Raw genomic sequence first — 24,446 nt, 5'->3', positions numbered from 1 at the left:
AGGGCAAATAGTCGTCAGAGAGGCTTCCCTTTTAGGCACGAGTTAGTGAGGCGCTCCCAGTGAGGGGTGATATACATCACCAGTCCAGGTTGGGGATATATATATATATATACATACACACACACACCTCCCGGCCATCACTGCCAGAGCTCCTCACTCAGGGTATGTGCACACTGCACACGTTGCGGATTCTGCTGGGGATCGGACCCGCAGCAGATTCTCCTGCATTGTACAGTACCATTATAGTCAATGTAAAATAAAAAACCGCTGTGCACATGCTGCGGAAAAACCGCGCGGATTTGTGGATTTCCCGCAGCATGTCACTTCTTTGTGTAGATCTGCAGCGTTTCTGCACCCACTGACTTGCATTGAGTCAGGCACTTCCGCAGCAAAAACTGCAGGTCTAAAAAAACATCTGCGGTTTTTCTGCGGATGAGACGCTGCAGATTGGGAGGAGGGCGGTGACTGTGTGCGTGTATGTGTGTGGGGGTCTGCGGGGGTTGCCAGGGGGGTCTGTATGCATGCATCGTCTGATGGGACTACAAGTCCCATCGGGCTATGCCTGCTACGAGTGACACATTAGCCAATGATGGGACACATTTGTGGCCTGCTGGAGGTCATTTTGCAGGGCTCTGGCAGTGCTCCTCCTGTTCCTCCTTACACAAAGGCTGAGGTAGCGGTCCTGCTGCTGGGTTGTTGCCCTCCTATGACCCCCTCCACGTCTCCTGGTAGCGCCTCCAGACTCTGGCCACTACACTGACAGACACAGCAAACCTTGCCACAGCTCGCATTGATGTGCCATCCTGGATGAGCTGCACTACCTGAGCCACTTGTGAGGGTTGTAGAGTCCGTCTCATGCTACCATGAGTGTGAAAGCACAACAAGCATTCAGAAGTGACCAAAACATCAGCCAGAAAGCATTGGTACTGAGATGTGGTCTGTGGTCCCCACCTGCAGAACCACTCCTTTATTGAGGGTGTCTTGATAATTGCCAATAATTTCCATCTGTTGTCTATTCCATTTGCACAACAGCATGTGACATTGATTGTCAGTCAGTGTGGCTTCCTAAGTGGACAGTTTGATTTCACAGATGTTTGATTTACTTGGAGTTATATTCCCTTGTTTAAGTGTTCCCTTTATTTTTTTGAGCAGTGTATTTACAAGAACATTATACAGGTATACAGTCAGGAGTGCAGTACAAAAGTACGGTATAGATAGGTTGCAATTACCGTGTTATATAGCATGTGACCACAGGGAGGCGCTGATTTGAGGGTCTAAATCTTAGTTACAGGCTTTCCTGGCTGCGTCAGCTAACGTATCCTCCTGCCATTAGAAAAACTATGTCCAACACTGTACCACCCCCAACACACTCCTCCCTCTCAACATTGTACCCATCTCCTCCTGCACACTGCAATCCCATGCCTACACACACTGCTCCCTCTCCACACTGTATCCCCTCCAATACGGATCCTCACTCTGTACCCTCACCCACCCCGTCGCCCCCAGTCTACAGTAACCCCTCTTGTATCCAGTCTGGAGCACACTTCTGGTGTCTTCTCATCCTCGGTGGCGCTGTAGTGATATCACAGAGTAATGAGGTGACGCCATCACTGATTAGCGCCTCTCGGCTATGGCAGCGTCGGCAGCTCCTAGCTTCAATCCTATTTGCGTCCTAAAGATGAGACTAGAATTGAATGTAGGGAATCGGTTTGCTAAACTGGCTGCCATTTTCACAACCGGTCTCTCTCCTGAAGAGACACTGGATTTTGCCATGAAGATCAGCAGGAGACCGTTAAAAGAAAACAACAAACTTTCGACCCCCTTTTCTCTGACTCCACTAATACAACCCGCCGCCCTAGACCCCCAGCGCCTAGTGGAAGATACGGCCCTGCAACTTGTATCAAAGGATGTTATATCCCACCAAGGACGACATCTGCAACGACTTTGTATTTTCTCTCCATGTTTGCCAGGGTTTCCTCCAACATTCCATAGACATACTGATAGGGAATGTAGATTGTGAGCCCCAATGGGGACAGTGATGATAATGGCTGCAAAGCGCTGTGGAATTAATGGCACTATATGAATGAGTAAAATAAATAAATTGAAAAAAAAAAGTGACGAATATACAATATTCCATAGAGATAGTCGCCCTCTGGTGGTCAATGTCATGAGCTACAATGATTGACAGCAGTGAGAAGGGCCATGACTATCCTGTCCTAGTGCGTGATCCTGCCCTGGGTCTGCAACCAGGCAACAATCCAAGCTGGAGACAAGAGTAAAGAGGATTAAAAAGTTCTCGCTTCTGCCGATCATGTGACAGAAACCCCAAAACAGCGGAATACAGCTGCGCTACGCCGACTAATTTCCATAGAAATGAATGGGACTTTGACGCAGCTCTCGAGGTGAGGACACAGCGCCACTCACATTGATAAGCCACTTGTATGACCCCAGATCAAAGTGAAGTCATAGCCTAAGCCATACCCCATATCCAAGCCAAGCGGTCCTAAGGGCTAAACATTTATCATGCTCCCTGGTGGTCCTGTGGTCTAAATAGCCCTGGTAAGGTTTCCAAAACCTTGGAGGTCTGATGGGCTACCCCACACTGGTAATGTTTTCCAAACCCTTGTACTAAGGTGGTTTAAATATTCCAGGTGATATTTTCCGATCCCTGGTGGTTCAGTGGTCTACATATACGCTGCAGTTTTCGGATTCCTGGTGGCCTACAGCCATGATGGGTGTAACGATCCTTAGACACTGGTTGCCCTACTGTAAGGCTGACAGTTGTTGGCCCAGATGACGACTTCTCTGACCACATCGGGACCTCAGAAGCCTCTGAAGGTCACCACCGGCGGCGGACCTAAAAAGGGATTCCGTTAGTAAGAAGTTACCTATTGTTTTAACAGAGTTTTTCTTTCATTCTTTTTGTTACATGTATTATTTTAATTTTGGGCCTCTTTTATATTTGTATTTTTTATATTTTTCCAGCTTCTAAATATTAAAACATTCATGAACCCCGAGAGGGAGAATCAGGATAGATACTGGAGTAAGAACAACAAGAGGCTCGGCCAAAACAGATTCAGCAAGAACCGGGTCATGAAGTAAACACTTAGGTCAAACAATTTGTCAGAAATCGGGGGTAAAAAAGCCTAAAAATTAAAAAAAAAATAAAATTGTATTTTGGCAAAACGCGATGTTGCAGCATTTTCAGCTGGCTCTGACACAACAGGTGACGTGTAACGCCCTCTCGTCCAATTCATGACGAGTTGTGGAGCAACCACTGTGGTGTTAACACTTTCGGTATCACTGAATCATGGCCAAAGGGTATGTGAAGACTACGTCCTTTTCAGGCGGGTTGCTCCTGAAAAAGCGGTGCAAAGAAAAAAAACATGAACATAGTAGCAAATATAAAACCAGACAGCGCTGTGCACATGTTCTGCCTTCCGTGACAGCTTTAGGGATCACAAAACGTTAAATGGTTAATAGAGGGGACGTGAAGTCTTCACAGCTACAGTGCGAAGTAGAGAAAAGCCCCCCCATCACGAAGAGACCACCACCGTGCCCCTGAAGAAGCTTAAAAATTTGATGGCTCCTGAAAAAAGGGATCCTGTGCATATATCCTAAATGTGGATCTAGTGTCCCTTGAGAGACCTCTTGGGTCAAGTATGTCTTCCTGACAAGAGCCGACTCATTGCTCCGACCTTCCCAGGGGCTTTCTGGGGGTATACAGGCAGGTCTGCGAGGGACCAAGTTGTGTTCTGGATTTTAGAGGAACATTCCCATTTGATATAAAACTAGGTAGGATGGATGCCTCCACCCAAAACAAATCTTGTGGCAGTGGCTAGGTAAAAATCAAAGTATGGAGGACACCGAGACCAAGTGTAAAAGATCTCCAGCGGCATAGTACTAGCTACAGTTGTGCTCAAAAGTTCACATACCCTGGTGATTTTGGCCTGATAACGTGCACAGACGTTGACACAAACGGGATTGAATGGTTACTAAAGGTAACATCCTCACCTGTGACCTGATTGCTTGTAATCAGAGTGTGTGCATATAAACTGACTGAGGTTCTAGGATCCAGACAGACTCTTGCGGCTTTCATCCAGCCACTGCCATTTCTGGATTGTGAGTCATGGGGAAGACAAAAGAATTGTCAAAGGATCTAAGGGAAAAGGTAGTGGAACTGTATAAAACATTAAGGCTGTGTGCCCACGTAGCGTTTTAAACCGCTCACTAAAAACTGGACTCCTTCCCTGAAATCGCGCAGTTTTTTCTGCGCGATTTCACCGCGATTTTCACGCGCTATATTCAAGCACTTTCCAACCGATTTGAAGCATCGCTTGGCAAGTGATTGACAGGTTGGTCACACTTGTCAAACATAGTGTTTGACAAGTGTGACCAGGTTTTTACTATTGAGGCCGCCTATGCGGCCTCAATAGTAAAAGATAGCATTTTAACATTCTAAAAAAAAAAATAAAAAAAAAAAAAAATAAAAAAAATCATCGGGGTATATTTACCTACCGGCGTCCCGCGCTGCCATCCCGGGCCTCAGCGTTCCCAGTAATGCCTTGCGAGACCTGTGATGACGTAGTCTCGTGTTGCTATAGCGATCTCGCGAGACCGCGAGTGTCACGCAAGACTAGGTCATCACTGGACCGTGCCGCAAGGCATTACTGGGAACGCTGAGGCCGGGAATGCAGCGCGGGACACCGGAAGGTAAATATACCCCGATTGTTTATTCTTTTTTTTACAGGGGAATGGTACCCAGGGCCTGGAGGACAGTCTCCTCTCCTCCACACCGTGGGTACCAACCGCACATGAGACGCTTAACTTCCCGCATGGTGGGCATAGCCACATGCGGGAAGTCAGCGATTCTCATGCATTCCTATGGGTGCGGAATCGCGGCAATTCTTTGCGATTCCGCACAAAAGAATGACCATGCTGCAAATTTTTCCGCGATGCGATTCCGCCACGGAAAAAAGCGCAGCATTAGCACAGCATGTGCGGAATGCCATAGGAATGCATGGGGGGTGTTCTGTACACGATTTTTAAATGTTTTTGCGCCGAAAATTGCGGCAAAAACGCTTAAAAAAAAATCGCTACGTGGGCACACAGCCTAAAGGTCAAGTCAGTGGTGCACTCAAGAAATGAAAAAAAAAAAAAAAAAAAAAAAAGGCGCTCTGAAGGAAGACCGTAATAATATACAACGATGACCTTCGGCACTCCGTGAATCAGGTATAGGTATATTTCTCAACATAGCAGTTTATTTCACACCCAACTTCAAGAAAATAACAGACATTAAGGGTATCTGCACTTGTTGCAGATTCGCAGTGGATTTCCTAGTGATTTACAGTACAATGTAAATCTATGGAAAAAAAAAACGCTGTGCAGATGCTGCGGAAAAATCCGTGCGGAAACGCAGCTGTTTATTTTCAGGGTGTCAGTTCTTTGCGTGGATTCCGCAGTATTTTTACACCCATTCCATTATAGGAATCCACAGGTGTAAAAACGCAGGCTAAATCCGCGCTAAATCCACTGGAAAAACACAGATTTTGACCTGCGGATTCTGCCAAAAATAGCAAATTCCGCTCACGAATCCGCAGTGTGTGCGCATACCCTTAATCCATCTGACGTTTCAGCAACATTGCCTTTATCAAGGATATCTACATTTATTAGAGAAAAAGAAATATAGGTATCGTCAACATGATTAGAACAAAAAAAAAAAAAAGCATAATTTCAAAAATTGATATTACATCATATTCAGTCATTTCCACAAAGTTCTGGACGGTAGTGAAATCTTGCCAAGGAAGGGTATCCCGCAAGAAGGAACAGGGGGAGATTTCAAGTGTCCAGTTCATGCTAGACAGACCAGGAATTTACAGGATCTGGAGGCTTTTTGCCAAGAAGAGTGGGCAGCTTTTCCATCAGAGAAAATAAAGAACCTCATCCACATCTACCATGAAAGACTTCAAGCTGTCATTGATGTTAGAGGGGGCAATACACGGTATTAAGAAATGGGGTGTGTGAACTTTTGATCAGGGTCATTTGGATGTTTTGGGTTGTCATTAGGATTTAAAAAGAGAGAACACAGTAGTTTGACAATAAATGGCTTCACCCAACCACTAACCATGAGTGGAGGAAAAGGTTTGGTGCGATCATCATATTCTCTGAAAAAAGGCCAAGAAAGCAAAAATTCTGCCGGGGTATTGAGTACAACTGTATATAATGAGAATAAGCTCCAGAGGATGTGTAATAAAGCAAAACATTTCACCCTCAACCAGGACTCCCCGATCACTGCACAAACGCAAAAGCAACGTGGGAAGGATTTGTTCTTCTCCTATAGCCCCCGGCAGGGTCAGAGTTAGGGATGAGGAAACTAGGCATTTTCCTCGAGCCCTCACTCCCCCAGTGGTGTTCCCATGTGGCCACTATGGGACGCGAGGTAAGGGGGACCTGTGGCAGAGTTGTCAACAGTTTGTAAATTCAGTCAGCAAAAACATGTTTTGTTGCTTGGTGTAGAGTCTAGAAGGAAAAAAAAGGTTGTTTTTTTTCTGTGTATGACGTTCTTGCCAGTGTTCAGAGTTAATTTGAAGGCGGAGCTTGATGATGACCGGTAGCCTGGGAGAGTAGCCAATCCAAATCACAAGGGGGTGGGACGTTCACAGTCATCCAATCTACGCTGAGCTCACTCTCCCGCAGCACTACTAGGAGGCATCATCAAGCAGAAGCGCCACACAACCTCCAGACCGGTCCCAGGCAGCCGGCGCACTGACCATACTGCAAGGATCTGACCACTTTCTTAACTTATTGAGGACTTGTATGTCTGAAAACTATCACCCATATCCACTAAACAGAGCACCGCTGTATGTACATGTACGTGCTACCTCACACCCCACCCATCGCCTACAGAGGCAGTCCTCACTAATGCCACGTCACATGGAGGACCATGGGGAATGCATTATACTATACTGAGGGCAATGGGGCACATTATACTATATGGAGGACTATGGGGTGTCCATTATACAATACTGGAGGACTACGGGGTGCACTACGCTAATCAAGCAGAATCCTGCATATTCATCAAGTGATTGGATTGTTTATGGCAAAACCAAAATCCTTGTTCTCAGCAGCACATCGCCCGGTGTAACCTGCAGATGTGCTGCTGATAACATGATACTGTATGGGGACAGATTCATCTAATAGTGATCCTTCTGTCCCATCGTTCTTCCTCAGCCGGTGTAGAGGTCGGGAAACAAGCGTAGAACGACTACAATACTGTCGATCACACTCACTTCACAGTCTGAACTCAGCGCCGGTAACTACAACCGGAATGCTTCTGTGTGATGGTGCAATGTGTCAGCATTTGGGGCCCCAGTCTGTCTAAAACAGGCCCTGGCCCCAGGCCAGAGACATGCATGATCTGTCGCATTATTTGAGTGTAATCCTCATTTTAGTTTTAAAATTTCATTAAATCAATAGTAAATGTAAAAATAACCAACTTCAAAATAGATCCTGAGAAATCAGCCTCTCTCTCTCTCTCCTCCTGGAATGATCTCTCATTCTCAAAATTCTTAATTCTGTCTTCAGTGAAGTCAGAACGTTACGTTATTGGGATAGGAAACGACAGTTGGGGCTCGTAAATTTCTATGGAAGGGGAGGAGCTAGGGGCCAACAGACATTCCATTGCCAAGTTCTATAACGACAGTTACAGTTCTCCATAGAATTTTATAAGCACCAACTGTCATCACCTATCTCAGTAATGGGAAAATCTGTAAATCAGACAGATTTTACCCCTGAAATGAGAATAAAAGATCAGTTCTAAAGGATAAACAAGCAGATTTCGCTTCACTTTCTGATATATAACAAAGTTTTGTATTCTCACTTATCAATAGTATGTGTGCAAAAAAAAAAAAAAAAAAAAATTTAAACAGCTTGCTGATGGAAGTTTTTTTCCTTTGGCAGTAGGCTGTATTATGAGCTTCGTGTAATTGTCGCTTTAACAAACCTTTTCCTGTCTTTTCAGGAAGTTTTCAGCAGGCTCCTTATCAGAGACAGGATTACATTGACCTCTGTACAATACGGTTGTGACCCAGAACAACAAACAGCCCCGCTCCTGTACACAGGTCCCAGAACTAGGCATCGGTTGTGCTTCGACTGAGCCAATGTAATACAGCAGCAATACCACACACAACCTGTGACCAGATGTGGCGCTCTTTCTGGAGCAGGGAGAAGCCACGTGTCTCCATTTTTATTCCATTTTGTCCTTTTCCTTATCTCAGTCTCGGGCACGTGCTGTAACCAGACGCAGGAGGCGGCCGTCATTCACCAGAATTTATTGCTCCTCACCAAATAGTTGTAGCAAAAACATAAAATAAAAAATAAAAGCTTTTTTTTGTGTTTTGGTTGTTTTTCTTTAAACCAGTGGAGCTTTATCGATAAAGACAAAGATCATTTTTACATCAGAGGACAAAAATATATTACGACTCAAAGCAGAAGAAAAAAAAAAAAAAAAGTTAAAAAAAAAAAAAATAGAAGGGGACGGGACGTCTGGCACCGACAATTGTGCGAAGGTGGTTAAAGAAGGGGCTGGCAGATTGTTTTTCGGAGTGACGTGTGTGTGCGCGTGTCGTCCCTGCCCCACAGGAGGCGCCGTTGCCTACAGTTCTGGAGCTCTCCGAGACCCCAGAATCCCCCCCCCCCCCCCCCCCCGTGTGCCCCTCCTGTATCAGCAGGACTCAAAATGCATCAGTTCCTCAACCACTAAAAAAAAAATAAAAAAAAAAAATCCAGTAGAATTTCATGATCACGACATAAAACTGGCCCTTAAGAGGGGCCCCTGCTCTGCAGGTCGGAAATTGCCCCCCAGATCCTAATAATTCACAGCTGTCACAATAAAATCAATTAAAAAGAAAACCCTGCGGAGGCCTCTAGAAAGGTGCGAGAAGGCAGTGCAGTATTACCTGTGCTGTGTGTGCGTACCAGGCGGTCCGGGGTCCGCGAGAAAAAGGACGCGCAAGGAAAAATTATATGTATTTCTAAACAAAAAAAAAAAAAGAAATTAAAAAAAATAAAAATCTATATAAAAAAACCCCAGACAAACAGGTGTGAACGCGCTCGTAGAAATGTTTGATCGTCGGTATAAACGAGACGTAGAGAGTGACGCAATCACTTTAAATGCCGCTTTGATCGCGCTGCACGTGTGCGGTGCCTGATCGGCAGCATGGCCTCCCCACCCCCTACCCGTCCCGCGTCCTATGTACAATCGTTTCGTCGTGGCCATGCACGCTCACTGCTCCCGATGTGCAGTGACAGAGCCTCCGTGTGGCGCCACCTATGTCTCGGAGCCCGGCGCGACATGTGCGTTTGCTATATACATACACCTGTACGCTGCCTGCCCTCGGCTGCACTCTGAGCGGGTGCGTAAATCTGTAAGGGATTTCCCCGTTCCATGACTTAGGGGGAAGGACTCCGCTCGTGGCAAGAGGGCGGAGCCTCTAGTGACAGGGGGGCGAAGCCTCAGTAGTCTGGCTAGCAGTAGGCTTCGTCGTCGTCCTTGTCGTCTTTTAACCCTTTCAGCCTCAGCCGGGCAAAGTCTTCGAATACGATGTCGTCGTCCTGAGGGAAACTGGACAGAAGAGCAGACAATCAGCGGCAGATAAAAGGCATCGCTCCAGGGACCAGAAAAGTGACTGGCGGTAGAATGTGGGCTGTACACACAGCCAGCACCAGCCCTGTACAGGCAGCGCCCAGCCCTCGCCATACACTGCATTTAACAATCGTGAAGAGGCGATAGCCAGAGCCAATGTCCCCCCCAAATAAATCGACTAATGGGTCAAGTGGAGACACAGGTAGAGAAGGGTTCACTTACTTTGTTTCAAATTCTATGAGATTTGTGTCCACTGGGACGTCTGTCTGCGGGAACTCTGGGAAGCAGAAGAAACAAAGACAGACTGATCAGCTCAGGCAATCCAGCAAGACGCGTTACTGAGGAGGAAAACCAGTCTGGAGCCTGTTTCCAAATGTCTACCCCACCTGTAGATGCTGCAGGAGTACAGAGGCAATACCATGCTCTCCCCACAAGATGGCAGCAGACAAGCAGCGAAGGGCAGAGCGACACTCACCGGACAGTGGAGAGCAGCAAGTGACACTCACCGGACGGGGGTGGGTTGGCCAAAGTTTGTCCTTCACCACACTCCCTGATCAGGGGAGTCTTCACCTCACTCTCTGAACAGGGAGGGGTGGCTTTTGAAGCTTGCACACACTCACCGGACAGGGGCCGCATCGCCGGCTCAGAGGGCTTTGGATGCATCAAGACAAAAGGCAGCTCCACGGCGACATCACTGGAGGAGACATGGCAGCAATATCAGCTCTGCGCTCACCACACAACCCACCTATAATGGCCGCAGTGACCGAGCGCTTACCCTCCACGAGACACCACCAGCTTCACTTTCACCTTGTAGGAGACCAGTATTCCCAGCACCTCCTTACTGGAACCCTCCTTCACTCTGGAAGGAAACCAGGCAGAGGTTACAAGCCTCGCCCGCCGTACGACCCCACCACCCCACCCGGCCCTGTCACCACGCAGCGGCCGCTCACATGGTACTTGACGCCAGGTTGGTGTCCTCGTGCTTCAGCTTCCCGTCCAGGGCCAGGCCCCTCTTCTCCCGGTTGTTGGACAGCAGGGGGGTGAGAGTGTAAACTTTACAGAATGTGGAGCTGGGGGCGACCTGGTCACTGGGAAGAAACGAGAACGGTGGTCAGAGCGTGGGGGGCTGACGGGCAGAGACATCCGGGGCACGGGGGGGGGGGGCCGTACTCACTCCTGCTCTATCTGAGCCACGGGGCACTTGTACTGGGCCGTGCTGAAGAGACAGATGTCAGCATACTGCCGGACTGGAGGGGAAACACACAAGGGTTAATAAGAGCACCACTGCCATAGTGGATACTTCGAGGGGTATGACCGCTGACACCCCTACTGAGCGCCAGAATGGGGGACTTCAATGGTCGGAGGGGGTCTCCTAGAGTGGCAGACCGCGGCACATACCGGATACTTTCACCTTCTTCACCGTCTTGCTGCTGTTGTTGGTTACGTGCACGTTCACATTGATGGGCTCCCCGTGGTAGTACAGCTGGAAAGGCACACAAGTGTTAGGGAGGGGGAAAACAGGAAACGAAACATCCCATAATGCACCACTGCTAGCCCCCCTAGTACCTCCTTATCAAGCGAGGCCTCCAGGTGCAGGGATCTGTCAGACATCAGGAAATGCCTGGTGGTCTCCGCTACGGGCTGCGGTCCAGCCTTCTCGGGGGCGAACTGCACCTTCCTGATGACCAGACGCACGGAGTTCCTACAGAGGAAACACAGGACGACTTGTCTGATAGCGGCAACACGACCGATTCTGCTATTCAGCGCCGCGCTTACACAGCTGCTGAGCTTGTTACAATGTGTCCGCTCACAAAATTCATTTATTTTACGCATTGTGCCCTCCTCTATAGGATCATAAAAGGGGGCATTTCCCCAGAAATTGGGGCTTAGTGTATCATCCCCAGTTACAGGGGAGATGCCGCCTCCTGGGTTGATGGTAGCGCTGTCTCCTATACCACAGCCACGGTGTACATCGCTCCCACCCTCCCCATGTATGCTCCCATCCACCGAGTCCAAGCTCCCACCCTCCCCGCGCACTTATTTTTACCCTTTTTTCTGATGTCCTTCATGGCAGCTGCCAGGAGGAAAAATCAATAGGAGTGATCACTCTTGTTGAGGCCATGCCGGCAGCCAGATACGCGAGCATACGACCTTCCCAGAACAGCTGACGCCACGCGGGGGTCTCACCGTCCCACCCACCACATCACGCACTCGTTATCTCCCTCTATAATTAAACATTTATTGTTTTCCGTCTGGATACAAGTTATAAATACCCCGCTGCTTCATTAACCGCTCCTCTCCCAGGTGATCGCATTCTACTGCTCTCTGTTATCAGGCATTTTAAGCTCTCCGGGCCCCCCACAATTCACCTTTATTATAGCGGTCCAAAGCGCTGAGGGGGGGGGGGGACGAGCGGATCCGCACATAAGGGGACCCCTACGCAGTTATACCGGTCATGCCCCTTTAAGAGGGTTCATAAAAACTTCTGAATGACTGGAGACCGGCAGCGAGGGAAGGCAGCCAGCGGTGGCGGCAGCAACGTCTACACATCTTCCTGTGTGACTGCGAGCGCGCGTGTCTGCGGCTAACCACGGCGGGGGTATATAATGCAGCGGCCACACAGCTGCCTCAATAATAAATTTTATTTCTATAGCGCCGACATATTCCGCAGCACTTTACATTTCAGAGGGGATTTGTACAGACAATAGACATTACAGCATAACAATAATCACATAGATCATAACAGATACCAAGAGGAATGAGGGCCCTGCTCGCAAGCTTACAGTCTATGAGGGAAGAAGGGGAGACACGAAAGGTGGGTGGTAACAGTTGCCCTGATTGTATGGACCAGCCATAATGTTAAGTGTGTAACAGTACAGACACAGAGGGCTAATGGATGCATAAAGCATGTGGGAACATGATGCGGGGAACCTGGTTATGGTAAAACTTTTGGGTGTGCCACACAGGGATAGATTAGGTTAATGTGTTGAGGCGGTAGGCCAGTCTGAATAAATGAGTTTTCAGGGCACGCTTAAAATTGTGGGGATTGGGGACTAATCGTATTGACCTGGGAAGTGCATTCCAAAGACTTGGCGCAGCACGTGTAAAGTCTTGGAGACGGGAGTGGGAGGTTCTGACTATTGAGGATGCTAATCTCAGGTCATCAGCAGAATGGAGGGCGCGGGTAGGATGGTATACTGAAACAAGGGAGGAGATGTAGGGTGGTGCTGAGCCATGGAGGGCTTTGTGGGTGAGGGTAATAAGTTTATACTGAATTCTGGAGTGGATGGGTAGCCAGTGTAATGACTGGCACAAGGTAGAGGCATCGGTGTAATGATTGGTGAGGAATATGATCCTGGCTGCAGCATTCAAGACAGATTGGAGAGGGGAGAGTTTGGTAAGAGGTAGACCGATTAGAAGAGAGTTACAACAATCAGAGTTTTTGCGGAGTCAAAAGTAAGAAAAGGTTGAATTCTAGAAATGTTTTTGAGGTGCAGATGACAAGAGCGAGCCAGTGATCGGATGTGGGGGACAAAGGAAAGCTCGGAGTCAAGTATGACCCCAAGACAGCGGGCATGTTGCTGGGGAGTAATAGTGGAACCACACACGGAAATGGCAGTGTCGGGTATAGGTACATTAGTAGAGGGAGGAAACACCAGGAGTTCAGTCTTTGACAGGTTCAGTTTCAGATATAGTGAGGACATGATATTAGACACAGCGTTTAGACAATCGCCGATGTTTTCTAGAAAGGCAGGCGTGATGTCAGGAGAAGAAGCGTATAATTGGGTGTCATCAGCATAGAGATGGTACTGGAAACCAAATCTACTGATTGTTTGACCAATAGGGGAAGTGTACAAGAAGAAGAGGAGGGGGACTAGAACCGATCCTTGAGGAACCCCAACAGTAAGGGGAAGATGAGAGGAGGAGGAGCCAGCAAAAGATACAGTAAAGGAGCGGTCAGAGAGATAGGAGGAGAACCAGGAGAGAACGGTGTCCTTGAGGCCAATGGAACGGAGCATAGTGAGGAGGAGCTGATGATCCACAGTGTCAAATGCTGCAGAGAGATCCAAGAGAATTAGCATGGAGTAGTGACCGTTAGATTTAGCTGTTACTAGATCATTAGAGACTTTAGTGAGGGCAGTTTCAGTGGAGTGTAAAGAGCGGAAACCGGATTGGAGAGGGTCGAGAAGAGAGTTTTCTGAGAGATAGCGGATCAGACGGGAGTGGACCAGGCGTTTAGAGATGAAGGGAAGATTAGAGACAGGTCTATAGTTAGCGGCACAGTTTTGGTCGAGGGATGGCTTTTTAAGTAGTGGATGTATGACGGCATGCTTAAATAAGGAGGGAAAGATACCAGAAGAGAGAGAGAAGTTAAATATTTTAGTTAGGTGAGGGGTGACAGAAGGGGAAAGGGACTGGAGGAGATGTGACGGAAATGGGTCACTGGTGCAAGTGGTTGGGCGAGAAGATGCAAGGAACCTGCTTACTTCTTCTGTGACTGGTTCAAAATCAGAGAGTGAGCTAGATGTAGTGGGGGAGGGAGGACGGTGCATGGTATGAGGTGATTGGGAGATAATTTCCTGTCAGATCTGGTCAATTTTTTCTTTGAAGTAATTGGCCAGATCGTCAGCTCGGAGCTCCGTGGTTGGGGCCTGTACTCTTGGGTTGAGCAGGGAATGAAAAGTGTCAAAGAGACGTTTCGGGTTATTGGACAGTGAGGTGATGAGGGTGTTGAAATAGGTTTGTTTGGAGAGGTGAAGGGCAGTGTTGTATGTTCTAAGCATAAACTAAAATGGATGAAATCTTCGTGTAGATTGGATTTTCTCCACAGACGTTCGGCGCACCTGGAGCACCGCTGCAGGAAACGTGTTTGCACCGTGTGCCAGGGCTGTCGCCGTCTGCGTTGTGGTGTTCTATTTATAGGGGGTGCAAGTTCATTCAGGGCACCTTGAAGTGTTTCACTGTAATGCTTCAATGCAGAATCAGGACATGAGAGGGAGGAGATAGGGGCCAATGAAGACTGCAAGTTCTTCATAAGTTTCTTGGTGTTAATGGCCTGTGTGTTTCTATAAGTCTGGACAGTGGGGGTGACCTGAGCAGCCTCAATGGCGGGTCCTCAGTACCCAGCGACCTGTGATCACTTGGAACCTCTCCCTTCATTTTTAAGACCCCCAGCAATCAAGCTATCAGGACACCCAGCAATCAGAAAGTCTGACTTCCCATTTAATTTCGCTCTCCTCTGATGTGACAGCAATCACAAATAACCCTACAGAAATGAGCAGGGTGTAAGGAAAACCTGGTGTCAGCACGGGTGTCCCTGAACGCCACATCCCTTCCTACACAACTTATCACGCCAAATGGAAGAAGTAATGGCGGACATATTGGTTGCCAGATTTGGAGGGTTGTCGGCCGGCAGATGTGCATACACCGGTCTGCTGTGACACATTATGAAATAAAAAAGGGGAGTACCTGAAAACTCATTTATTATCTGCCTTCTAGGCCGAGATATCATCTGTAGAAAGTACAGGCCCACAGTCTGAGGCTGCACCACTGAGACGCTCAATCAGCATCTCCCGTATTGGGATCCAGCAGACCGCGCGGCTTCAGGTCGCCTTCGGCATCAATGTGCATGTCCCACCTATTCTGAATAGAGTGTGCTGCGGATGTCTCAGTGGTGCAGCCTCGGCCTCTGGGACGACATTGTCAACCAGATATCAAAAAGTGGTTTGGACATTTTTACTGAGCAGCAGACGGGCGTCCCAGCGGGCATTACCGGGGCACAGACGCTCGGCCCTGTGCTGTCAGCGAGACGAGTGCACATCACCGCTCCTGCCTCACCTTTTATGCATCTTCTCCTCCACGGATTTGGCGCAGAAGGCACGGATCTCATAATCGACGCCGCAGGCCTGAAAGAGACAAGACGGCCGAGGGTTAAACTAATTACAAAATTTATATATATTAAATAAAATATATTACGGTAGTACATATTTTATTTAATAGAAGATAATATATTAATATTTTAAAACAAATTAATCATTATTTTAATAAAATAAAATCTATAATTATAATATATAATAGTAAAAAAAATAAAATGTAATAAGTAAAATAATAGAATTCTAATTAGCACATTTCAGGGGGTTGTGCTGTCAGTGACGCCTGCCATGATACTTGGGACACCTGTTACATGCGAGGCCGTGGATTGATGCAGATGTCAGTAGCGCCCCCTGCAGATCAGGACGTAGCGGCCCCGTCACTCACCTTCCCAGTGTCCTCCGGTCCCGGCTGCAGAGTCACTGAGCACGGCAAATTCTGGGGAATCTTAAGAAAAAAAAAAGAGAATAAAAAATTAGGAACGTGACCAAAAAAAAAAAGAAAAAAAAGAAGCCCCCTGGGGAAGGGGGGAAAATCAGAGGAAGAGGGTCAGGACTGACTGTGAAGTAGAAGGGGTGCGCCTGCTCCCCCAGCTTCTTGATCAGCCGCTCCTGCAGTCGGGTCAGGGGCTTCTTCTCCTCGGGTAGTGGGGGATACGCCTGGAACGTGGAGATGAACAGATCCTTCCGGAACGACAGGCCCAAGACGTCGAGATCCTCCCGGCCATAGCGGAAGGCGCAGGTCAGGGTGACGTAGACTGAAGAGGGAGAGAAGAAGTGATGGAGGGAGAAGAGGGGACCCCGACCTGTCACTGCAGCCCCCAATAGCAGCAGCTCGGGCTGGATTTCCACAGCAGCTTAGGAGGAAGTTACAGACTAATGTTCTGACTTCCCCTTTAAGGTCAGATAAAAAGTAAGAACTGGGGAAGTAAAGGGACGATGGAGTAAGAGCCGCCGACACAAGACCGGGGGAGAGGAGCATTACCTTTCCGGTCCTTCAGATAATCCGTATCCACCAGAACCACTCCATCTACAAGACAAGATACAGTCAGGTGATGAGCGGACTGAGCCAGAAGTATACTGTCATAGACAGGAGTGCAGCTCTGGAATATAATACAGCATCAGTAATGTATGTACACAGTGACTCAGAGGCGTATCTAGGGGGGGGGCTGCCGGGGCACTTGCCCCGGGCGCAGCCAGCAGGGGGGCGCAGTCGGGCCGCCTAATGCAGCGGTCCGCAGTGTCCTCCCTGGCGGCTGCGTTCTGCCGCCCCCCCGGCCTGAGAGTCGGCGGTTCTCTGTGACGGCTGACAAGCTGACAGCCGGCGCAGAGAAGGAGGCCGCGCCGGCTCCCAGGCAGCAATTGTACTGGCGTCTATACAGACGCCTGTACAATTTAAGCTCTGACCGCCGGGTCAGAGCGACGTCAGCAGCGTGATCATGACATGCGATCACGCTGCTGACGTCACTCCCCGGCGCCCAGAGCAAACGCTGGTGGTAAGTGTGCTCCTCTGTGGAGCTGAAGAACCACCGAAGATGGGAGATGGGGGGGGGGTTAATGAGTGGGGATGGGGGTTAATGAGTGGGGATTAAAGTGGGGGGTTAATGAGTGGAGATGGGGTTTAATGTGGGGATGGGTGTTAATGAGTGGGGGGTTATTGAGTGGAGATGGGGGTTAAAGTGTTGGGGTTAATGTGGGGATGGGGGTCAATGAGTGGGGGGATAATGAGTGAAGATGGGGGTTAATGAGTGGAGATGGGGTTAATTAGTGGGAATGGGGGTTAATGAGTGGGGATGGGGGCTAATGAGTGGGGATGGGGGCTAATGAGTGGAGGGGTTAATGAGAGGGGGTGCATAATGTGTGGGGGGATTTGGGAGTAGGGACTAGGGATTATTGAGTGGGGATGGGGGATACTTAATGTGTGTGGTGGATTTGAGATGGGGGGATTTGGAGTGGGGATGGTATTTAACGTGTGTGGGGAGATTTGAGGACACAAAATGAAGAGTATGTATGAGGGCATATATGAGGAAACAGTATGGGGGATGGGTGCAGACAGTAAGGGGTGCGAACGGGTGAATGAATGTGGGCACAGTATGGGGAGTGAGGGTGATGGGATGTGTGCAGACACAGTATGGGGAGTCGGGGGTGTGTGTGAGCAGACAGTATAGAGAGTGAGGGGGTAAATATATGAGGAGACAGTATGGTGAACAGGAGGATGATAGAGGAGACAGTATGAGGAGGGAGGGGAATAGTGTGAGGCGACAGTATATTGCAGACATTTTTATTTGGGAGCATTATAATGACACTTCTATCTTTAAGGGCGTCGTGTGGAGAGTTGCTGCAGAAGACCGGAGAAGATGGACGTCTGCAGAGACGAGATGTGGATGAGAAAACTCATCATGGGGTCGGGACAAGAAGAAAAGGAGAACGACTCCAGAGACGACGTCATCTATAAGGTACCTGGATGTAAATATTATTAGTGATACTAATTCTCATGTTTTTATTTGTTAGGAACATTAAAGGGGTTGTCCAGGTCTGTGCTGAGTCTGCAGTCATTCTATGTGACTGCAGACTTCTGAATTCTCACAGTGCTCACTGAACGCTGTTAGGATTCTCTCGTGCCGGTAATTTACATACATACGGTCACATGCCGACTAGACATGTGTGGCCTCACTCAATGAAAGTGAACTGAGCGAGGCTGGGCACGTCTAGTCGGAATGTGGCCAGAATTATACAAATCACATACTTGTGCTGACATGACTGTACATCGGCAAGGGAGAATCCTAAAAGTGTGCAGTGCATTCGTTGTGAGAATTCAGACGCTGCAGTGTCAGGATTTAGCTCTGCAGGTTCCAGTAGTCATCACATGGACACTTCACTCATATGCGATTTTCATAGCTATGGTCTTGTGACAACGAGCTCCTCTTCCTGCTTTCAGTTTTTTACTGAACATTGAGAGGATTAGGGAGAGCGGCGCGTGGGTACATGGCTAAGTGTGCAAGTCGCATATGTACTTGGGGGGGGGGGGGCCGAACCAAATTCTTGCCCCGGGTGCCAGAAAGCCTAGATACGCCTCTGCAGTGACTGCACCAGCAGAATAGTGAGTGCAGCTCTGGAGTATAATACAGGATGTAACTCCGGATCAGTAATGTAATGTATGTACACAGTGACTGCACCAGCAGAATAGTGAGTGCAGCTCTGGAGTATAATACAGGAGGTAACTCAGGATCAGTAACGTAATGTATGTACACAGTGACTGCACCAGCAGAATAGTGAGTGCAGCTCTGGGGTATAATACAGGATGTAACTCAGGATCAGTAATGTAATGTATGTACACAGTGACTGCACCAGCAGAATAGTGAGTGCAGCTCTGGAGTATAATACAAGATGTATCACAGGATCAGTAATGTAATGTATGTACACAGTGACTGCACCAGCAGAATAGTGAGTGCAGCTCTGGAGTATTATACAGGATATAAAATGTTCTGCAGCTTTAATCAGTCTTCACTTAGTGGCTTTTATTTCATCTTAACAGGACAGAATACAAAGATATAAAACCCCAGTCACGCAAATAATGGGATAAACATGTTCTCACCAACAGGATCCACACGATCGAGGTGATCCACAAAATCCCTCTTGCCCAGGTACACTGTCAACTGCAAGAAACAACATTAGATTAGTAAGCCGACATCCTGCCGGTTGGCGCTCCCCCTGCCGTCTCCCCCCGTCAGTACCACGTCCCGCAGCTGCTTCTTGTAGACGGTGAGGCCCCGGGGCACGATGCAGCGGATCCTCTCCAGATCAGACAGGTCCATGCCTCCTTATCTGTCGCCTGCAGAGCTCTGCCTCCTCCTCAGCTGTTTACTTCGCCCTGTACCCTGCCCACCCTGGGGAGCAGCGCCATCTCTGGCCTCTGGAGATAAGGCTGCCGCTGCCTTCTCCTGAGCTGTTCACCACGCCCTGCACCCTGCGCACCCTGGGGACCACCGCAGGCCTCCGGAGAGGAGGCTGCACCATCTACAGGCGGATCACAGGGGACACCATGGTGACTGCAACATTACCGGCTAACCCCTTCCCTGCTGGACGGTCACTGTGGAGCACTCACCTTACAGTTCGGGCTGGATTTCTTAAAAACTCTGCAAAGAAAGAATAAATAAATTCAGAATTCACATCTATTTTATAGACACCACTGACATTTGACCACTTGGTGGCGACATGGTCACTGCTGGACATTTTACATAGGACTTTGCTTTTCGAGCACAGGTGTCCCCAGGGTCCTATTACCCGTCATTTTCCATAGAACTGCTGGGGCCCAAAGCCGCAGGGGCCGCAGAAACCCTGCATCATGGGAGATCACTTCTGCAGCTTCCTCGGCTCGTTAGTTACCGGATCACCCGGGGTTTCGAGATCTTCCCATTGACTGACTGCAAGCAGAGTTCTTGAAAACCGTGACCGCTCAGACCTGCGAGACCATGCAGAGCCCCACACTACACCATGATGTGGCTTTATGTAGCCGTGACTGCAGCTTTGGCTGTGACTGGAGTATAACATGTGGTGCAACTAGAGAAAGGCAGCGATGCCATGAGGCTCAGACGAAGCGTTTCCTTCCTGATCGCGCAGTAACGCTGCACAGAAAAGGGGAAACGTGGGCGCGAGCAGATGGAGAGGACATCGGAGGCCTCACTTCTGAGAACGGTCACTGCCGCCCATAGCAACGAGAGCCACTTTCTGTCACTGTCCATAGCAACCAATCACAGCACGGCTTTCATTTCTCCAGGTAAAATTAAAGCTGTGCTGCGATTGGTTATTGATAGGACGATTAGACGTGAAAGAAGAATTTTGATTGGTTGCTACAGAACAAAAATCTTTCTAATAGCAACCAATACGAATTCAGCTTTCATTTCTGTCAACCACACAAGTAAAGTGAAAGGTGAGCTGTGATTGGCTAGTGACAGATGAGGCTCAGCACCCAATCACAATGCAGCTTTTATTTTACCTGACTACTATGAAAGACTCACAGCTGCGTGCTGATTGGTGGCAGCGGAGCAGGGTGTCGTTCACGTGTCCCGTTATACGAGGAGAGGCCACAAAGATGGCGGCTGGGACTGTCCACAATGTCTTCTGCTGAAACTGACCTTCCTGCCTCATTAGTGGCTGATAACAGGGAGCTACCGGCCTCTGTACTGCAGGCGTCCATGTGGACATCTGGCTACGCACGTAACACGGCTAATTTCCCTTGTAAATGCAGCCGTGCACCCCCCCCCACACAGGTAACGAGCACCGCCGGGTGTACTAACATTCACACAGGCCAAGCACAGCCATGGCTCACAGGGGGACCCTCCGCACCCCAGGGATTAGGATTAGTCCCCTAATCTGCACCACCGGTCACAGTACAGAGAAAGATTACAGAAGGAGGAAGGGAAAAAAAGAGGAACCGTCCCCGGAAGTGAAGTTACCCAAGAGGCCATCGTGTGTGGACACCACACCGGCCGTACACTCATCAGACACCACGGGACATAAGGCTCCCCCCCAGGTCAGCTCTCCGATGGACCCTCCAGATGCCGGAGTATCGGAGCCCTGGCATCAGACCATAAGTGTTCCCCCTGATCCAGAGCGATTGATCTGCAGACGCCTGGCGTCAATGGCCCATCTGATAACCAGGCAGCCATTGGATCAATGTCAGAGGACATCGAGGCCAAGTGACCGCCGCCTTTAGGAGATCAAACATGGCCAAGCGGGAGAAAGGATATGGACCCTGCGCCTCATTCTGTACAATGACGGGGGGGGAGTAGCAAGAGAAAAATACAAGGATTTAGCAGAAGCTGTGAGCGTGTGACCGGGACTCCAGATTAATATCAGCAGTGACAAAACAAGTCCCTTTAAGGCGCTGTATGTGGAGGCTTTAAAGCGAAATGTCCCAGAAATAGTCTGCATATAAGGAGAGTCACGAAAACATCAACCTACAGAGGGAGAGACACAAAGCAGACCTGACAGGAGCCTCAGGGCAGGCAGAGGGCCCCGAGAAGGCACACAGGAGCCTCAGGGCAGGCAGAGGGCCCCGAGAAGGCACACAGGAGCCTCAGGGCCGGCAGAGGGCCCCGAGAAGGCACACAGGAGCCTCAGGGCCGGCAGAGGGCCCCGAGAAGGCACACAGGAGCCTCAGGGCCGGCAGAGGGCCCCGAGAAGGCACACAGGAGGCTCAGGGCCGGCAGAGGGCCCCGAGAAGGCACACAGGAGGCTCAGGGCCGGCAGAGGGCCCCGAGAAGGCACACAGGAGGCTCAGGGCAGGCAGAGGGCCCCGAGAAGGCACACAGGAGGCTCAGGGCAGGCAGAGGGCCCCGAGAAGGCACACAGGAGGCTCAGGGCAGGCAGAGGGCCCCGAGAAGGCACACAGGAGCCTCAGGGCCGGCAGAGGGCCCCGAGAAGGCACACAGGAGGCTCAGGGCAGGCAGAGGGCCCCGAGAAGGCACACAGGAGCCTCAGGGCCGGCAGAGGGCCCCGAGAAGGCACACAGGAGCCTCAGGGCCGGCAGAGGGCCCCGAGAAGGCACACAGGAGCCTCAGGGCCGGCAGAGGGCCCCGAGAAGGCACACAGGAGCCTCAGGGCCGGCAGAGGGCCCCGAGAAGGCACACAGGAGCCTCAGGGCCGGCAGAGGGCCCCGAGAAGGCACACAGGAGCCTCAGGGCCGGCAGAGGGCCCCGAGAAGGCACACAGGAGCCTCAGGGCCGGCAGAGGGCCCCGAGAAGGCACACAGGAGGCTCAGGGCCGGCAGAGGGCCCCGAGAAGGCACACAGGAGGCTCAGGGCCGGCAGAGGGCCCCGAGAAGGCACACAGGAGGCTCAGGGCAGGCAGAGGGCCCCGAGAAGGCACACAGGAGGCTCAGGGCAGGCAGAGGGCCCCGAGAAGGCACACAGGAGGCTCAGGGCAGGCAGAGGGCCCCGAGAAGGCACACAGGAGGCTCAGGGCAGGCAGAGGGCCCCGAGAAGGCACACAGGAGGCTCAGGGCAGGCAGAGGGCCCCGAGAAGGCACACAGGAGGCTCAGGGCAGGCAGAGGGCCCCGAGAAGGCACACAGGAGGCTCAGGGCAGGCAGAGGGCCCCGAGAAGGCACACAGGAGGCTCAGGGCAGGCAGAGGGCCCCGAGAAGGCACACAGGAGGCTCAGGGCAGGCAGAGGGCCCCGAGAAGGCACACAGGAGGCTCAGGGCAGGCAGAGGGCCCCGAGAAGGCACACAGGAGGCTCAGGGCAGGCAGAGGGCCCCGAGAAGGCACACAGGAGGCTCAGGGCAGGCAGAGGGCCCCGAGAAGGCACACAGGAGGCTCAGGGCAGGCAGAGGGCCCCGAGAAGGCACACAGGAGGCTCAGGGCAGGCAGAGGGCCCCGAGAAGGCACACAGGAGGCTCAGGGCAGGCAGAGGGCCCCGAGAAGGCACACAGGAGGCTCAGGGCAGGCAGAGGGCCCCGAGAAGGCACACAGGAGGCTCAGGGCAGGCAGAGGGCCCCGAGAAGGCACACAGGAGGCTCAGGGCAGGCAGAGGGCCCCGAGAAGGCACACAGGAGGCTCAGGGCAGGCAGAGGGCCCCGAGAAGGCACACAGGAGGCTCAGGGCAGGCAGAGGGCCCCGAGAAGGCACACAGGAGGCTCAGGGCCGGCAGAGGGCCCCGAGAAGGCACACAGGAGGCTCAGGGCCGGCAGAGGGCCCCGAGAAGGCACACAGGAGGCTCAGGGCCGGCAGAGGGCCCCGAGAAGGCACACAGGAGGCTCAGGGCAGGCAGAGGGCCCCGAGAAGGCAGACAATAGCCTCAGGGCGAGCATCAGTCAGGATACAGCAGAATCACAGGGATAGGGCCATCGGTGGGCCGGGTCGGTCCTGACAGGGCCAGATCACCATACATCAGGTGTAGCCCATCTGTCACTCGCTCACAGCTCTCAGCGCAGCAATGGCCGGAACTGACGTAGATCCCGACAGTCCACAATAATATCTGCTAGATCAGTAACGCTGCAGATGACCCAACAATCTAACCAGCAAGGACCACCGGGGGAGGAGGAGCTATCAGTACAGGGTATACGCACCGCCGGGGGAGGAGGAGGCATCGGTACAGGGTATACGCACCGCCGGGGGAGGAGGAGGCATCGGTACAGGGTATACGCACCGCCGGGGGAGGAGGAGGCATCGGTACAGGGTATACGCACCGCCGGGGGAGGAGGAGGCATCGGTACAGGGTATACGCACCGCCGGGGGAGGAGAAGGCATCGGTACAGGGTATAGGCACCGCCGGGGGAGGAGGAGGCATCGGTACAGGGTATACACACCGCCGGAGGAGGAGGCATCGGTACAGGGTATACGCACCGCCGGGGGAGGAGGAGGCATCGGTACAGGGTATACGCACCGCCGGGGGAGGAGGAGGCATCGGTACAGGGTATACGCACCGCCGGGGGAGGAGAAGGCATCGGTACAGGGTATAGGCACCGCCGGGGGAGGAGGAGGCATCGGTACAGGGTATACACACCGCCGGTGACCGCACACACTGCGGCGGCTGACAGATGCCGCATAAACCACCGGCCAGGACTCACCGAGTTCCCGCTCGCTCCCCCATCGTCACGGATCCGCCGCCTCTGTAGCGAGGCCGCGCTTTGAGCTGTTCTTCTCCTCCCCTGACGGCTGCGCGCACGGTTACTAACAGGGCGGAGTCCTGCGTACGTTCCCTCCGCCGTGCATTCTCATTGGCTCACACCGCCAAGGACTGGCACGCCTACTGACGTCATCAGTGCGGCGGTGACTCCGCCCTCTGAAGGTGTGTAGTGACGTCACTGCGTGCGAAAACTGATGACATCTCCGTGGGGGAGACACGGGGAAGGAGCGATGTGATTGGCTGAGCGCGGCGTGAGTGCGGATATGTAAATACAGTCACAGGGATCGCCTTCTGATTGGCTAA

At 51.0% G+C, this 24,446-nt stretch overlaps 1 protein-coding gene across 2 annotated transcripts; it reads right to left on the bottom strand.

The window, feature by feature from the left end:
- Positions 1 to 8,315: 8,315 nt before the first annotated feature.
- On the bottom strand, positions 8,316 to 24,234 carry ARRB2 (arrestin beta 2). 2 transcript variants are annotated; one of them, XM_073562442.1, is made up of 15 exons: positions 24,085 to 24,234; positions 19,619 to 19,649; positions 19,109 to 19,169; positions 16,499 to 16,543; positions 16,075 to 16,271; positions 15,902 to 15,961; positions 15,482 to 15,549; positions 11,210 to 11,345; positions 11,042 to 11,126; positions 10,818 to 10,890; positions 10,594 to 10,731; positions 10,419 to 10,502; positions 10,264 to 10,337; positions 9,866 to 9,920; positions 8,316 to 9,622 (listed from the first exon to the last, which is right to left on the bottom strand). In XM_073562442.1, exons 1-15 carry the CDS (start codon positions 24,105 to 24,107, stop codon positions 9,526 to 9,528), a joined length of 1,227 nt encoding a protein of 408 aa, XP_073418543.1. In that variant the 5' UTR covers positions 24,108 to 24,234; the 3' UTR covers positions 8,316 to 9,525. The 2 variants fall into 2 exon arrangements, with proteins under 2 accessions (XP_073418543.1, XP_073418544.1); XM_073562443.1 differs by lacking the exons at positions 19,619 to 19,649; positions 24,085 to 24,234 and adding an exon at positions 19,248 to 19,570.
- Positions 24,235 to 24,446: the final 212 nt, after the last annotated feature.

This window comes from Dendrobates tinctorius, unplaced genomic scaffold (assembly GCF_039654945.1).
Source record: "Dendrobates tinctorius isolate UK_male_01 unplaced genomic scaffold, ASM3965494v1 ptg000351l, whole genome shotgun sequence".
NCBI classification, from domain to species: Eukaryota; Metazoa; Chordata; class Amphibia; order Anura; family Dendrobatidae; genus Dendrobates; species Dendrobates tinctorius.
This window is presented reverse-complemented; position numbering and strand designations above follow the sequence as displayed.

Bases quoted from the DNA above. Each gene is read 5' to 3' on its own strand.
- ARRB2 (XM_073562443.1), bottom strand. From the start codon at position 19,328: ATGGACCTGTCTGATCTGGAGAGGATCCGCTGCATCGTGCCCCGGGGC. The intron at 19,170-19,247 runs GTACTGACGGGG...TGTTTCTTGCAG, and splicing joins AGAAGCAGCTGCGGGACGTG to TTGACAGTGTACCTGGGCAA. The intron at 10,732-10,817 runs GTGAGTACGGCC...GTTTCTTCCCAG, and splicing joins GTGGCTCAGATAGAGCAGGA to TGACCAGGTCGCCCCCAGCT.